This window comes from Pipra filicauda, unplaced genomic scaffold (assembly GCF_003945595.2).
Source record: "Pipra filicauda isolate LSUMZ 115617 unplaced genomic scaffold, ASM394559v2 scaffold51_size4534324_pilon, whole genome shotgun sequence".
NCBI classification, from domain to species: domain Eukaryota; kingdom Metazoa; phylum Chordata; class Aves; order Passeriformes; family Pipridae; genus Pipra; species Pipra filicauda.
Window position 1 is genome coordinate 3,083,674 of NW_024104665.1, and position 17,206 is coordinate 3,100,879.

Below are 17,206 nucleotides of genomic sequence, written 5' to 3' on the forward strand. Positions count from 1 at the left end.
TTTTTTTTTAAGAGAGGGGACAGATTCTGGATGAAATTATTCACTGTAATATCAGGAAAACAAAAAGGTGATGGTCAGTTCAACCAGAATTTTTGATTTGGCACCTTCTAGAAATGGAGAGAAGATGCTCATGGTCCAGTTCAGCACTCCCTGAGAAGTTGTTATACAATATAAAGTAGAAATTTCCAGTACCAAGAAACAGCAGTCCTTAGCTGTGATTGCTTTCCTTCCTTTTTAAGAAGATATAAAAACTTATGCTTCCATTAATATTTAGTAATTGCCTACTTCTGTAGCCTTTCTTCTTATTAATTCTTGCTATTTGTCTACTTTTCCTCCGTACAGAACTAGATGTTCTCTTGATGTAAAAAGTGGTGTATAAAAAGTAGTGTATGCAAAAGGTATATTTCTTGTCAAAGGGGTCTCAGCAAAGTTATGTTATAGCAGTACAATTACTTCTAACTAGGTAGAACTGTACAAAAGGATGCAGTTTATAGGAGGAGTTGTAACTAACTTGTGTGAATGTGACTGGAAGAAGTGATCAAAATCCTAAGATTCAGGCATAGTTATTCAGCTGTCATTTCCTTTGCTAGCCATGATTCATCCTTTATGGATGGATGATAATATACATCAAGTTTCACAAAACAGTACTTAATCACTTTTAGTAGTAGTGTACCTGTCTTATTAATTGCCAAGATTGTATGGTGCTGGCTTAAAATTGGGACTGAGAAGCACAGTGCCTTATTTGTTACAGGGTATTATAACCATTCTACAAGTGATTGCTACTGGGGGCTTTCCTACAGGTTTCCCTGATACAGAGTGAGTACCTTGCCAAGCACTTTGTTGATTTTAGTAGTCCTAAGAGAAGCCTGTATATAACTTGCTTTCTAGATAAGTGATAGACATAAGAGAGGTTTAAATACCAGGAAACTTGGGATGAAGGCTATAAAGTAGGTAGGTGATGTGCTTTTCTACTAACTTAAGAAACTCAAATTGTAGCTGCTTCTGGCTTAAGTTGCAGGCTCCAGATCAGTTACCCAGAATATAATCAACTGTAAGAAATTTAAGGGATTTGTTTATCTTTGTATAGTAGCCAAGATACAGACTGACTAAATTATTTTTAGGATGATGTTTGAGAGGATTCATTCTTAATCCTTTTGGGTTTTGGCTCAAAGAAAGAGTTTTTATCTAGAACAGTGTCTACGGGAAATGGCACTCTGTTCCTTAACTTAGCTGATTTTCAGAAAAAAAAATTCTTAAAAATACACGATTCATGCATACAACTACAATTTGTAGATAACTTGGTGAACCTTTTTTGATGAGAAAGAACGTGGGAAGATTTGCTTTGGCTTAGGCAGTTCTTTTCCAAGGTAGAAGGACTTACTAGCGCTGGACTTGACTTGTGTCATACTTCTGCTTTGAAAATGAATACCATATTTTTAATAATTCCTCATCCCTTCTGTGTTCTGTTTTGGCCACTTAAGTGATAATATTTTATATCCCTTATATATCCCCTTGCTTGCATGATGGGCATAGTGTTTATGCACTGGAGATTCAGGCCTTTGAGAATACAAGGTGTTACTCACACCAAAGCATGACAGAATCCCTTGGAAGCATTGTCGTTATGGCACGTTAACTTCTGATTATGTGTTGCACTGCAATGGGTAGGTAACTGAAACAGACTCCCAGCTGCTGTCTTTTCCAAAGAGAACAGGCTATCTATCTTCAGGGTATTTTATTCAGTTCACAGTCTGCTTCTGAGCTTCTCTGAGAGAGGAAGGCTTGCAGCATACCGGAAAGACAGACTAGGGATTTGAATTGCTCTGTTACACCATGCAAAGACTGTTAACCTAAAATGTGAAGAATGTTTTCCTGTTTACATGTAGCTTTTTCATAATGTCTCTATTAAAAAGTGGTAATATCTTACGTTTCAATGTCTTAACCGATGGGTGGTATTAATTCAGGACCTCTTCTGTTTTTAAACTAGAAATTATGGAAAAATCGGGTGAAGAAGGAATGCCTGATCTTGCTCATGTTATTCGTATTTTAACTGCGGAGAATATCCCTAATTTACCACCAGGAGGTGGTTTAGCTGGCAAGTGAGTACAGTACTAGAAGTTCTTGAACTGTTAAATTCACTGAAACTCTTTTGTTTAAATATTTGAAAGCTTTCTTATTCTAATAGCTATACTCAAATCAAGTTTTTTTATATTTGAAGCTAGTTTACCTTTTGCAGTATATAAACATTTGTATCACTATTCCCATTCCAGAATGATAAGAGGAAACACATTGTTCATATTCTGGTACATAACCTCCTAGTTAACTATTTCCATATGTCCATTTTAAAAAATAAAAATAAATGTATTCTTGGCTTTTTACTTCTTTGCATTTGTTAAGATCTGTCAATAACTTAATGGGAAAATCAAAATACCAGATGAGTTTTCCTGATGTCATGTTCTCCCAGCCATCTAGTGTCCATTATAAGTTTGGGACAGTACTTACTTACTCAACAAATATGCTCATAAGAAAATTGTTTTTATTTGTTTAGTCTGAAACTGAATGTTATATAACCAAGAATATTGAACTAGGATATGCATTTTACAAGTTAATTGAAATAAATATTCAGAAATTACATTGGTTTTCTGGAGAGGCTAATGGTGGTGTTCTAGAAATTTATAATGTAAGGATTTTAATGAAAATAATTTAGAATTGCATATACAATTGTTAATGTAGAATTCCCCAGAGAGTAGGACTCATTATTGTTCCCTGGTGTAGATCATGTTGTTTCTGGAATATTTGTATTTTACAAAACATGAAGTCCTATCTTTTGAGCATTTGTGTATACATCTATTTTCATTGCATGCACTTACTAATAAGCACTGTTTGCCATGACTATATCTTTCTGGCCTTGAAAGTATCTATATGTTGTGGGCCTCTTTCTCCACCTGTGTGCATTCCAGGCATTCAGAGATGTGTGTGCCTCTCCTTATTGGTGCCTCCCAACTACTGTGTTTTGTTGTTTTGCTCATTAATAACTGCATCATGTACTGCTTCATTGTTCCAGAACCTTTGCATATAAAGTCTATTTTAATTTGTTATCATCCAGATTACATTTTTTCATGGGCTTGATTGAGAATTTGCCTTTTGATGCCTTTCTCTCCATTTTATATTTAAAGTCCCCTGCCTTCAGGGAGTGTATTTGCAGTTTCTTGCAAGAGAATATCATACAGTATTAAGTAACTTGATCTTGGCCTCCAAACTTAGGACAAAGACAGCCAGTGACATATTTAAGTTGACTTTACTTGCAAGATTGAGCTCCTAAATGGAAGTCTTGGAAAAAAACCACTATTGCACAACGCAAACTTACATACTGTGTAACTTGAAATTTTTGTCCTAACGAGAGAATGTTTTTTTGTCTTGAGGTTTTTATCCTATGATGTTACCAGGTCATGAAGAACTCACACTTTGTCCTTCCATTTGAACTCTAAGACTTGGCTCAAACAGGTTGCAGAAAGAGCTTGTCTGTGGCTGACATCTGTGGTTTTAGCGCCAGTTATAGTTGCTCCCGATGTATGTCAGAGCTGAAGAAATGCAGTGCAATGTTACTGTAACCAGGAATATGTTTGCAAACCTTAGGAACCTCTAAAGTAGCCCCACTTCTGTTGGTGTTATATGCTTCTTGAAAGCTTCTCACTTGTATAGAAACCCCTACTGGCTCATTCTTTGAGACGAGGTCTGCAAGTATCAGCTCTGCTGTGGTCACCCGATGGTGCTGTTTTATCCTTTAAAATCTTACTCTCCAAAGACTGGCTTCTGACTTGACTCTGATCTTCTTATAACTTCAAGTGCTGCCTCAAGAATGATCATTTGTTGCTGAAGTAAACAAAAGTCCCGAGCAACCCTGGCACCTGGGTGTTAGTACCACTCAACATCTTGCCTCCTGAGTTTTACCATCAAAGGAAAGCATGGAGAAATACACTGTTCAAGGAAAGAAAAGTGATTTAAAAAGACTGAATAAGTCCCAAGGAGCTGAGTTTCAAGTCTGATTTAAACCCTCTGGCTATCTGCTGCTTCTGTGGCAGCCTTGCTTGGACTGTCTGGGTGTTACATTGGTGTGAGGTGCTAAATATCTGTAGGACAGATATTTGGTCAGAATTGTGCCATTCCTCCACCACTAAATGTGGAACTAAGTGGAGAGAACCATTTCCTGTATCACCTGTGAAAAGATTCAGTTTCTTTTCTCTAGGAAGATCTTCCATCAAGGCTGATGGATCCCATACTAGCTCAGCCAAGCAACCTATCTAGATTTCTTAAATATGTTAAATATGTTCAGAAGAAGCCTCATCAAATTTGTAGCATCCTCATTATTCTAGGCTAGAAAGTTCTGTCTCATCAAGAGCCATGACTATGTAGTTGAGACATTTGCTGCTGTCTTCATCTGATACCCTTGTGCTCTTTGTTTGGAGGGTTCAACAGTTGGTGCTTACTTGCATTCTGTACGGCAGTTTTTCTAGATCTTGACCACTTCCAGACTTAGGAGTCTTAGTTCATGTAGCTGTTCTTTTTTGTTGAAACTGTCAATAACTTTGATCTTATTTATTATAGTTGTTTGAATGTATCCCAAATTTAACTTTGATTTGAAGATGTAGATACATAACCTTTTTCTCAGAAGTCTGTTTATACCTCGGGTTTTATTTTCTGTGAAGCTTTTTGTGCTTATTTTGCCTGCCTGTGAAGGTCTGGCCATAAATTAGCCAGAATTAGTCTAGTTAGTGGCTTTTGGGTTCTAATTTCTACAGTGTGAATAGACACTAGACAACACATCTCAGAGGCTGTATATTCTGGGCACCACACTTCAAAATATGTAATAAAAATGTGGAAAAACAGAACTGTCTTCAAGTTCCACATCAGAAATAAGGCATGAAACCCAGCAATCTTGAATAATTTTGTTAAAATTAGCAAAATATAGATTTAAATGTTACTCTTGGCAAAATCTGAGTATGCGACTCTAAAGACATAAAGAGATAGACCATGGGGAGGGTAAAACAAGCAAATGTTTTACTTTCCTTAGTCTTTGCAAATCCTGACCAATTGCTAGATCCTAAAATATCATATTGAAAGTGAGTAAAGACACTGAGAATGGGCTTCATCTTTTTAAAAGGCAGGTTAAAAGAAAAATATCTTCAACACTTTAAAATGTCTGCCATGCTCAAACTTTTCTCACTGTTTTGAAATCCTTTGTTGTGCTTAACTTTTTTAAAACTTCTTTTTTTAGGCGTAATATTATTGAAGCTGTGTATAGTAGGCTGAATCCACACAGGGAGAATGAGGGGGTAAGTTCTCATTTTGATTGCTATATGTCTTTGTTAATGTGAACATCAAAGTAGTGTCATACTTTAAGCAGAAGTGTACATCACTGTCAATAAAGTGTTATAAACACAGGATATGTATGGTAACATACTGGTAATTTTTACCTTGCTCTGGATGGATTTGATATCGAAGTTCATCCTCAAAAAGACAGAAAAATGACACTCTATTCTGAAGGCTTTTTAAACATCTAATTGACTGCTGTTTTCTCAGTCAAACCTCTGAGGCAAAAGTGCAGGGTTTTTCTAAATTATAGTTCATTATTGTAAGAAATTATGGTCAGCAAATTCATTACTTAATTAACTATTATGTGTACTGTCCAGAAATCTAGTACAAGAGGGGGCAAACACACTTCCTGTTGTCTTCTCTATGTGTGGAAGACCTTGGTACACTGAATATAATAGATAATGAGACTAATATTGACAATTATTTTTTTTTAGCATTTAACTATCTTTTCATATCCCATATGCACTGATCCAAGGAAAATGTAAAGTGATTTTAGTTTACATCAGTTCTGATTTCTGAAATGGCTTAGATTTCCTACTGAGTTGAATTTTAAATAGTGTGTTGAAATATGGTTTACTGTACCTTTAAGCCTGATTATTAGGTGGCTCTTAGTATAAATGAGTAATAACTGGTGTTCCTATCAATTATGTTTAAATTTGTTTAAAAACTGTGGAAAACTGAAGAACCGATAAAAAACATCAATGCTTGTACACTTTATTTCCTGTACAGTTTATGCAAAGTGATCTGTGAAAGTACCATTCATTTTCCAGTAAATCCTTTGTAATAATTTTTTCTTCTGAGATGGCTACAAGGCCCTCAGTCAGGTAGTCATTACAGTGAATGGTGTTGAGGAGATGTCAACTGCTACTTGAAATAGCTCAGAATTATCAGCTGTGCACCTTGAGATTGTAAATACAGTCTCACCACAATTATTATTGTGTCTTTCCCTTTGTCATCTTCTCTTAACTACCTGTATTTGAATTATTCTCTTCAGTTAGAAAGCTCGGGTGGGTGGAAGGGGCCACTATTCTGTTAGAGTTCAAATGGAGAAGAAATCTCTAGCTTCTTAATTTTACTAGAATTTGTTCCTTTTTGTAGTTTGAAAGTGACAGAGTATACATTTTTCATTTTGCTTTCAAGAAAGCTTGCAACAGTACCCCAAAACAAGCTAGACAAAATTTTCCTCTTTTCAGCTTCTTTAGTCCTTCAGGAAACTCTGCACCTCTATTTGCCTGCTACTTTTTTTTTTATATTTAACCAGAACTTTTCTTGCTTTTTGGGGAAAAGTTACTGGTTTAAGTGGTTTATTTAAAAAGAACAGCCTAGGTTTTACAAATTGATTGGTATTTTAAGAAAAAAACCTAAAAGTTTGTTTAATGATTAGTTTTTAGAAATGTCATGTGCCATGGTTACATTTATGATGCATCCAAGTCCGAATTTACTTTTCAATAGCCATGCAAGCTTGCTGAAAGTCCTAACATGCAGTACAGCAGCCTTTTGTCTATTGGTTCCTTTCACAAAATGTTTGTGCATCATCCATTTTAATTTAGTAAAATGAGTTAGCTGACCTAAATATGCATTTTACTCATAAAAGAATATACCATTAACAGCTTTGACTTTTTTTGCCATTAGGATCCCTGGTAGTTGGATTGGCATTTAATTTGGCTTCTTTAATAGGAGATGTGAACACTACACTCCAATCTGCTTTGTAAACCTTTCTTATGTTGATATATAAGTGCAAATCTGAACAACGATGTTTTATATAGACTGGATTAAATTTTAGTGTGATCTTGTGATGTCATTTGCCAGTCAGCACCTTTTCTTCTTTCCATCCCAAGTGATATTGACCCAGAGCAGTTTGAGAGGATGATCTCCTGCTTGGTGAAGGATGCAAGTCCTGTTTGCACTTTCCCAACAAGTTATCTTGCCATCCTTGAAGTGGATGAATTTAGTGGGCCTCATTTCTGAGGTGATGGAAGCATGACTTCCTTGCTGGTCTTACTCAGTTTCAGGTGTATATGTGGTGATCTTGTAGCCTTCTGAACTGAATGCTCTAGTGCCTGGGGAGGGTAAAAGGGAAGGAAGCTGTTTGGTTACTCAGCATCAAACTCTTTAGAATGTCTCCATGCGTGATAATGTTGCTACAGGTCTCACAATTCAACAGGAAGCAAAGATAAGAAGGAAACATATAGTACATCTCAATGATGACATTGCCAAGTGAGATTGAAATGTAGCTAATAATGCCCCTGTTTAAACCAGGAGGAAGCAAGAGCAGATCTTCCTATGAAAAATTAGGAGCTAGAGACAAGGATGCTGAGTCTGCAGAGCACAGAGGGGCACTGACTTGCACTTGAGTATCTTCCCCTATGTGTAGTTAACAGTGCACACATGTCAAGTGTGGGTGTTGTGCAGAATACTGCTGTTACTAACTGGAAGGGCAAGTCTGCCTGTAGCAGCCATCTTCATCTTACGGTTGTAAATAAGGCTAGAACTATTTTTATTACTTGGCAAGGTAATGTAATTAGTTGCTAAAATATTAATGCACGTGTAACAATTAAAAATCCCAAACAAACACAAAACCAACCCCCTCAAACAATCTAATTAACTTTTGCAATTGAGAATATGACTTCCTTCTAAAACGTGTACTTTTTAACATTTTACAATTTAAAATAGTTACCTGAGTTCCTATGATGAACTGGATCATAATAGCTTTGCAAGTAAATTCTTAGAAAGCGTATAAATTAAAACCAAGCTTTTATCTCTTTCTAGATTGGCTTTGTTTTACTCAGCACTAAATATTTCAGGTAGTTTTGCACTTAGAAACTTTTTTTTGTCATCCAAGCTAGGGATTGTAGAGTAGCTTCTTTCCGTTCTTCACATGTGCCTTTTATGAGAATCCTTAACATAGAGCCTAAATAAGGAGATGTTGAATAGAGCAAGATACTGAAAAGTGAAAGGGTCCTTACTACAGCAGTATTCAGAGATCACTGGTGTGTGGCTTTAGAGTATAGCAGTCCTAAACTTTTCCTGCTGGGCATCTCAGAGTACAAGTATTTTGTAAATCAAGGGCTGGAGAGAGAGCCCTGCACTGGGGTCACAAAGAACAACTTTACCAGTGTTTGAGCAGAGGACCTTCTGCTATAAGTGCTGTGGCTTGTGTCTTTACAAATATGAGTGAAAGCACAGAAATCTGTTATGTATTGGGGACTGGTGCTTTCAGTTCTTTAAAGGGGATTTAAAAGGACTTATTCATAGCTAAATAATTGTTAGCACTGTAATGTTACAATACCACTGAGCTGTTCTAATGTGTAAAAGCACTGCTTTTTCTCTATGGCTACTTCTTTGACCGTTTTTATTTTTTGATGTGCCCCTAAGACTAGGAGAATGCTAACCAATTAGACTACTTTACTGTATATATATATATATATCTCGTTAAACACAAGGAGCAATGTTAAAATTACAGTGGCTGTGTTAATAGTTCCAAGTGGTATTTGTTTAAAGCTGCCTTTGAGCATCTTGTTTGAAATCAATCATGTTTCTCTCTTGTTTTTACTAATAATATACTCTGGCACTTTGCTGAACCAAATCATGTGTCATTAAGAGCTGCTACACATAATTTAAAAAATGTAAATGGACACAATTGTTACACTTTTCTTACAACATTGTAAATCCAGTCCTTAATACATGCTAGCCCTTTTTATACACATATTTTAATAGAACAGAACTTGTGTAAAAATTGTGAATGCTCATGCTGAATATAGCTAGCACACATTTATTCTTGTTTTTATGGTCAGTAGCACTTAAGTTGAATTGGAACATGAAGGAAGACAAATTCTACCCTGCACAATAACCAGAGTTTTCAGGGACCTGTTCTAGCCACACATCATTAGAGAGAAATCTCTGTGTATATAGTGTGTAATATATAGAGGAGGCAGTTTGTGTCCTACTGTTGTCTGTGGGGTTTCTTGTCTCTTAGCAGTGAGGGACACAAGTGAAGAACAAAACAGCCTGCCATAGAATAGGGTGCAACGCAAAGCAGGATGTGAGCTTGAATATCAAACACTAACAGTACTGTTAATTCATCTCCTACTAGCATTTGAATTGTTTAGGAGTCTCAGGGCTGCTATTATGTTACTTATTGCTTTTACTCTTCAGTGTTGCATGGGAGCAAAATTATTCACTTCAATCTACCAAAGGAATTTTTAAAGATCTTGGTATTGTGAAATGTGGAAATTCAGTGTGTGTGTTTGTTAATGTCAACCTCAGAGCAAAACTGATGGAATAGATGAAATATAGAATTTCGATATGGTTTGAATTTTAAAAAATGAGAAGTCTTCAGCTGTGCTGCCTTGTTTAGTATTAGATAAATATATAACTCGAGTTTTTTTCTTTGTCAAAACCTAAGAAAAAGGATGCATCTATATCCTCACGATATTGATGCCATGAGTTTTCACTGACTTTGTGCTGATAAGGCATTAAACCAGTCCCACTTCATACATTAAAACTGCCTCCTTTATCTTGCTTCTCCTCATTGGGCTCTTTAAGAAAATATTGAATTCTTGAATATTCTCTTGAATATTTTCATATTTTAATATGAAAATGCTAGTACATGGGAGTCAAAACATCTCAAAGTAAGACCAGTAAACCACCTTGAAAGTATGTCTCTTATTTATGCAACAAATTAAACTTAGAGGGACAGCATTATATGCAATGATATTAATTTTTGTGGTAAAATTATCCCCTTTTTAACTTGGACTGTGCTAATCAGTCTTGGGGCTTCTGTTCCAGCAACATTACATACAGCATGCAAAGTCTTACTGACCCCAAAATATTTTCTTAATACTGCTATTAAGCTTATAAATGAGTGACAGCAATACTTGTAGTTAGGAAGCTTTTGGACTACATGACAGTAAAATGAGGTCAACATGAGAACAGGGCAGTTTGAATTGTACTTCTAATGTCTTGGAAAATCTGCCAGCTTTCAGAGGTACAGTTCCATTTGTCTAGCTTGGTAAGTTGCTAGATATTAATAATTTAAAATGTACTATTCCCTTAAAGCAAAAGTACTGCTTTAGCACTTGAAAGTGAAAATACCTAGTGTCAGTGTCAGAGCACTGTAACAGATGTGAAAGTCTATCACAAAGAAACAAAAAAAACCCCAAAAAACCAACATTTTTTTCAATGGAAGGCTTGTAACCAAATACGTCCTTTGCTGAGGAGACTTCCTTAACCAGTGCTCGCTTCTCAGATTTTGTGCTGTAGGTTCTTAGGTTTGACTTTAAATAACTGTTCTACATGCTAATTTTTCTAGGCAATACACCATCTGCCAAAGGTGTGTCTTATGTTGTTCAAATACCATCACTCCTGGTGCTAATGGGTAGCTGCTTGCTTTTTTTCCGGCAGCATCCTGCATGTGAAAAGCAGAGGTTGTTTACTAAAACACTGAGCGTTTATTTTGAACTAAACTGCTATCAGTAGGGTTAACTATTCTCTCAGTTATTCACAGAACTGTGTTGCTATTGGTTGTGCAGAAATTCATAGTTAAATATATTGACCTGGTGGCTAAAGAAGCTTAAATTTTCAAAATTTTCCGCTGACAAATGTATAAAGTTTTGGGGAGTATCAGCTATATTCATCAAAAGACATTTTGAATAAATATTGAGTTAATTGTGAGGAGATACCACGACTGGCTCACAATGAAGTGAAATTATTAAAAATGCTGGTTTAATAGTTATCGTTTCTTAAGTTGTGTTGTATCAAAAGATGAACATGAAATATATCATTCTACGATGTATATTCCTAATGAGGTGTTTTATATTAAAATAGAGCAAAGCTGATGTTTTCTTAATGAGGAAAAAAATGGGTTTGGTTGTGTGGGTTTTTGGTTTTGTTTTGTTTTGGGTTTGGTTTGTTTTTTTTTTTTTTCATGTCGTTAGAAAACATTCCAGTTTAACTACATGATTTTTTTGGGGTCTTGAATCTTAACAAAAGGACCCCGGCGCGGCCGAGGAAGGCGGAACGCAGGGCAAGTTGGTGGAGGCGCTGAGGCAGATGAGAATTAATCATAGGGGGAACTACCGCCACCTGCTGGAGGAGATGCTCAGTAGTTTCAGGCTGGCGCAGGGGCTCGGGCCGGAGCGCTCGGCAGAGCCCGCCCCGCCCCGGCCGGACTCCCGCACCGCCCCCGGGGACCAGGACCCGGACCGGGACCGCCCGCCGGCAGCGCAGCGCCCGGACGAAGATGCGGGGAGCGATGAGATGAGCGATAAACAGACATAAGCTGTTACGTAGAGGATTTAACGCTTCGCTTCACTTGGCGTGTTTTCCTTTGTTTGTATCTCGACATTTGTCACATCTATCCTAGAAGACTGTTCGGTTTTACTTTAGTTATTTGTACAGATTGTTTATAGAGAGCACTTATTTCCTTAGAAGTTCAACGGCTGTGGTATATATAGTAATTGCATCTTATGTTGTGTACCAAGCAGTTAACTTGCTATTTGAGATTTTGGTTTTGGTTTTGTTTTTTTTTTAATCCTGTGACACCAACAACAGGAATCTAACATGACAATGCAAAAATAAATTTTAAATTTTTTTCTTTTAAATACATTTTTAAATATTTTTGATGGTATATGTTTGTTCATTGTAAAACAATTCACATCTTAGTTGTATCTTTCGTGCAATTTAATTGAATTATACAAATTCTTTAGTCTTTTTTTCCCCCAGCATCATATACTGCATGTTTGTGTTTGAATTGTGTATAGTTTCTCTTACGACTTAAATTACAAATGCGATTACATTTTAGGTTGTCACTTATGTGTTTGATTTTATTTTTTCCCCCCAATATAGATTGTATCCACTGTTCATCGTAAATACCAATTTTTCTAGACAATTGTGTTATTAAATCCCAGGTTGTAGCACAACATATATCCAGAAATGAAAATGTACTTAGATTTAGTACCTAGTGTCGAGTTATAATAATTTGTTCAAGCGAAAATAAAGCATATGCTGTGGAATAATATTTGTATGCATATTGACTCTTTTAAGCAAGTAATAAACTTTCTTTGAAGTGTTATCACTCTGACATGACTCTGAAACTTTTCCTAGCTTCTCACATTAACTCATGACATTCATTAGTTTCTACAAATCTTTGAGTAGTTTTTGGTTTGGATCATTCATCATAATCCTCTATTTGGGCAACATTTCTCATGTTCAAGTTACATATCAGCCATGTAAACGAATACACTATTCTACTAAAGCTTGCCTTCTGCCAAATCTGTTTCTTGTTTTTTGGGGTGCAACACATATACGTACATGCATTTTGGTAGACCAGTGATAACACTGGGAATTTGCAGTGGTGGTAACTCACTTGCTAATAAGTGAAATCTGGAATTCTTGTGTCAGTGGTCAGTTCATAATATATAACATTATCTCAAAAATATAGTTGTTCAAAATAGGTACAGATTTCACCGCCTTAATGAAAATGAGCCTGTGGGAATTTCTTGCGGACCAGGAATACCTGAAGAGCTGAGCTCCTTAGTATTTTCTAGAAATTGTTTTTGTTTTGTAGTTCACAGAGGTAGTATGTATTGATAGTTGTGATTTAGTACAATTTTAGATAAATCTTGGGTTTTAAGTCTTTTTTGCTATAATAGCTTTAGTGGATTCATGTTTTATAAAATTAAGTTCCCTCATGATGTTGACAAACAGCAAATATTTGTGCGTGGAAGTGGACAGGTATGGAAAACAAGGAAAATATTGTCTGTCTTACACTAGTGTTCTTAATTATGCCACTGAAATCCAAAGTGCAACAAAATGTTTTCGTTTGTATTGGTGAGTAGTAATATTTCTCCTCTTCTTTTCCTGTAGGGTGCTGGAGATCTAGAAGATCCGTGGTAGCCTTACAAATCTACTAAAATGCTTTTGATTCTGAAAGGGGGAAAAAAAACTTTTAAATCTGATTTCTTCAATACAAGGGAAAAATTCTGGTGGATTTCCAACATTTTGTGAAATGGGCAGAAAGATATTAGAATTTTCCATCATTTGTTCATTTTTGTGTTTTCTGATATTGCCACTCTTAGCATTGCCTGTACTACAGTATTTTTACCAGCCTCAGGCATACTGATTACATCTGTAATGAACTTTGGCCCTAAAAAGGAAGGAAGGAAGGAGTCTCTCAGCAGACCGGTGTATGTACCTGAGGTGCATGGGATTGTAGGTGTACTCTGAAGATACACTTTGGCCAAATGAAACGTGCAACACACAAGCATGAGAGAGTACAAGTAATTGAGACATTACTTATTTCACTTTACCGAGTTGGAAGGCTTTGCAGCTCTGTGGCTTGGAAGTAATTTTAATTGGGCAATACGCTATCAGATGTGTATTTTATTTCTTTTTTTTTTTTTTTTTTTTTTTAATTTTCCAATTTTACCTGTATTACCAGACCGTTGGGTTTCCCTGCGGTGTCCAAATTGTGATACATTGCCTACTGCTTGCTTGAAGATAAGTGTATTTGGCAATAATATATGAAGATTCTAGGCATCTAAAACCAGTAAGAATTTTACGCATGTGTACAACACACCCTTAAACTCTTGCTAGAGAAAGTCTTTTAAAAAAAACCAAACTGGTGAATTTATAGTTAGTAGTGACTTGCTTTGACATCTCTCACAGCTGCAGGTTTTTTTAAAAATGCTGAAAATTTGCCTTTATTATAATGTAAATTGTGATTATTTTTTTGTTCTGTATGTGGTTTTCTATAGTTTTTTTGATTTTTTTCAGCTTAAGATACAGAAGTCTTGTGTAATATGGGTATAATTTTTAATTGTTTGCATTATTTTCAAAGTTCAAATTATCACTTTGAGATTACTATAAATACACTTAAAATTATCTATTTTAAATTAAGAAAATATTAGAGATATTTTCATGGGTTCGATGACCTTTCATTTTATAAGCAATGGGCATGGTACAGAGTGGCTGTCATGTAAGGTACTTGAAGATTCTTAGTTTAATTCTATTTTTGCAATAACCTTGACTTTTTTTCTGACTTCTTTGAGTTGTGCATGTAATGAGTCCAGTAAATGCTGAAAATGGGGAAGAGTAAAGTATTTATCTAAAATAAAAGCTATTGGGGAGGGGAAACAATGAATGTATCCATCTGTACATGATTTACATGCTGTGGATGCCTTGTAAACATTTTCCTATTTGTTTAAACTGTGTTTCAGCGAGGATGTAATTGCCCTTGTGTGTAGTTTTAAGCTAATGACAGTCATCAACTGGTTTTGTGTGAAATGAAATTCATGGTATTTTTCTGTAACTTTATCCCCATGGTGAGTCTGTAAAAACCACACGCTCTTTCATACTGGTGCTGAAGGCCAGCTTTCCCAGTCATTTTGATTCACTGTGTATCTGATTTATTTTTTTTTTTTTTGGTCTAGAGAGGATTATTGCCACAATATATTTTATTTATTCATTAGATTTTAGCCTTGTAAGTTAAAGTGTTTTAAATGATGATGTTAACAGGTATTTGTCCCTTTACTGGTTTTTTTGGGGTTGTTAAAAGATAGGGAATGAAGAATGCAAAATGGTTTATTGTTCAGACTGTCCGCTCTGGTCCAACCCTGTACTGATAGTACCTTCCCAGTATGATATTGTGATGTTTCATACAATACAGTGAACATAACCAACTTGTTATCTTCAATAAAGGATTGCTAAAACAGTGTGACATGTTTTCTATTTTCTTGACAACGACTTATTAAGAAGATGCAAGTGTTCCGTATAAAAAGATAACCCAGTAGGATTTATGGGGTGTCTCTTAGTTGATGGATTTGTGTTTGTTCTGTAGCAAACGTGATCCCTTGTTACAGTAAGGCTGAAGTCTCAAAGTAGTCTTCTCTGTGGGAGACGGAAGAATGCAAACAACATTTAGTGTTCCTAGGGCAAGTCTGTCCCAAGTTCAGCTGGAATGAGTCTTGGTCTGGCTACAGGAGAGCATTCATTTAAAGTCTAAAAATTCAGATTACACATGACTTTTTAGTTGATTCATTTCTTGAAGTTTCTTAAAAATCTAGGGTTAGATCTATAAAGTTACACTATCGTGCAGTGTTTTGGATAGAAATTTTTCTGATGTTAATGCTCTCGTTTTAGAACTTTTACTGATTTTTTTTTTCCCACTTATTACTGAAGTAATTGAGCTGAGTGGAAAAGGAGAATGAAATCATCTATGATGTTGATACTTGCAGGGTAACAACATGCTTGAACAGTGTTACTGTAGATTTGATGTCTTTTTGAACTACCTGTAGATTTTTGAGTCTATAAATCTGTAATTTCTTTGAGCTTTTTTGTTGGATCTGTTTGTACAGCATAATCCCTGCATGCTTTCCTCATGAGCTGAAAGTTTAATGCCTTATTCCACTGAAGAGAGTTCTTGTACTCCATAGCCTCCAATCCTTTTATTTGTTTAGATTTTTTGCATTATGTGGATAGTCTCCCTGTAAAAGGGTTTATGCTTTCATTGTATCGAAGTGTATAGAAGTACAGGTTTTTCAAAGTGAAGGACCGTAGCTTGCACAGCTACATCAAAATGTAAATCCAGACAGCTTCTTTTCCTCTAAATTGACACTACTTGCCATTCATGCATCCGCTTGGTTACGATTTCTAACCATGTTTGTAGTTTAATCAAAATACTGTGCAGATTTCAGCAGCCTGGAAAAAAGAAAACTGTCCTTTTTGACTTTCTGTTCTTAGTATGAGAAGTCTAAATGTTTGATAAAATTTGTTCGTGTATTTGCCATAACTTGTCAATTTTAACATTTGTTTTAAAATTATGTTGTGTTAATTATGTTGCCACCCAATAACTAATGTAAAGATACTTCTGTAGAAAGCTGAGAGTGGTTAGTACCTTTTCCACCTCGGGTCTTTCTGAGGTGTAAAATTCAGCTTGACTTCATTTTTATGACTTCTCCTGTAACAGAGACAAAGTAATCCATGTCAGTTCTCAAAACTGCTCTCTGATAATCTTGAGTGAAATAAAGATCTGTTTTAACTGCCCTCATTAACATGTTAAATGGAATAGGGAATAACAAAACAGATGCAAATGTAAGTGGTGTCACTGACCTTCTCAGGAATCTCCTATGAGAGGTAGTTAACTACTCTGAAGGTCTCCTCTTACTAGGCTGGATCTTCATGTGGTTATTTGAGCCTGCATGCAAACCTTTGCAAGACTTGGCCAAAATATTGATACTTTTCATGGGCCTTATGTGACTCTGATGCTGATGTGGGGGGAGTAAAAAAAAAAACAAAAACAAAAAAAACCCCACAAACCAAAATACAAAAGGAAGAAGAGAAGAACAAAATCACAAACCCAAACAAACTGTACACTTGAAATTGTTGTCAGTTCTTTTAACGCATCACAGGTGAGCTATTAGTGGCTAGGTAGGTTCTTTATATGTATGAAGTGGAGTTCAGTTAGCCTCTGAGCTTTTGTACACTGTCAGCCATAATCACTGGCTTAAATCTTAAAAAGTTAAGTTAGCCCCAGAAAACCAGTCATTTTTCTTTAGCACTTTATAGGTTCATAGTGAAAATCAGAGTCAGCAGGAACTTGAGATTAGTTACAGCATTGAACTGAACTGTAGTGGGCAATTTTTACCTCTGGAAGATGAAGCAAAAAACAGTGCTGCCGAAGATTAGGTATCAGGTCTATACTGGCAAAAAGAAAAAACAACCCACAGTGCTAAGCAGATTTTAATCTATCGACTAATTTGGGTTTTGTTGGGCTAAAAAGCAAATTTTAGATTTAAGGATTGTCTACTGAAGGCATGTTGCTTTTGATTCTTTATAG

General features: G+C 35.8%; 1 protein-coding gene across 2 annotated transcripts in view; it reads left to right on the forward strand.

The window, feature by feature from the left end:
• Nucleotides 1-15,088, forward strand: part of PPM1B (protein phosphatase, Mg2+/Mn2+ dependent 1B) — a 54,183-nt gene extending 39,095 nt beyond the window's left edge. The window contains exons 5-7 of one of the 2 annotated variants that reach the window (XM_039386964.1): nt 1,985-2,096; nt 5,273-5,330; nt 11,362-12,451. In XM_039386964.1, the coding sequence (XP_039242898.1) occupies nt 1,985-2,096; nt 5,273-5,330; nt 11,362-11,649 (458 nt within the window). In that variant the 3' untranslated portion in view covers nt 11,650-12,451. Of the gene's footprint in view, nt 1-1,984; nt 2,097-5,272; nt 5,331-11,361; nt 12,452-13,236 lie in introns of those variants that run through there. The other variant, XM_027723389.2, reaches the window with a different exon arrangement.
• The last annotated feature ends 2,118 nt before the right edge of the window (nt 15,089-17,206 follow it).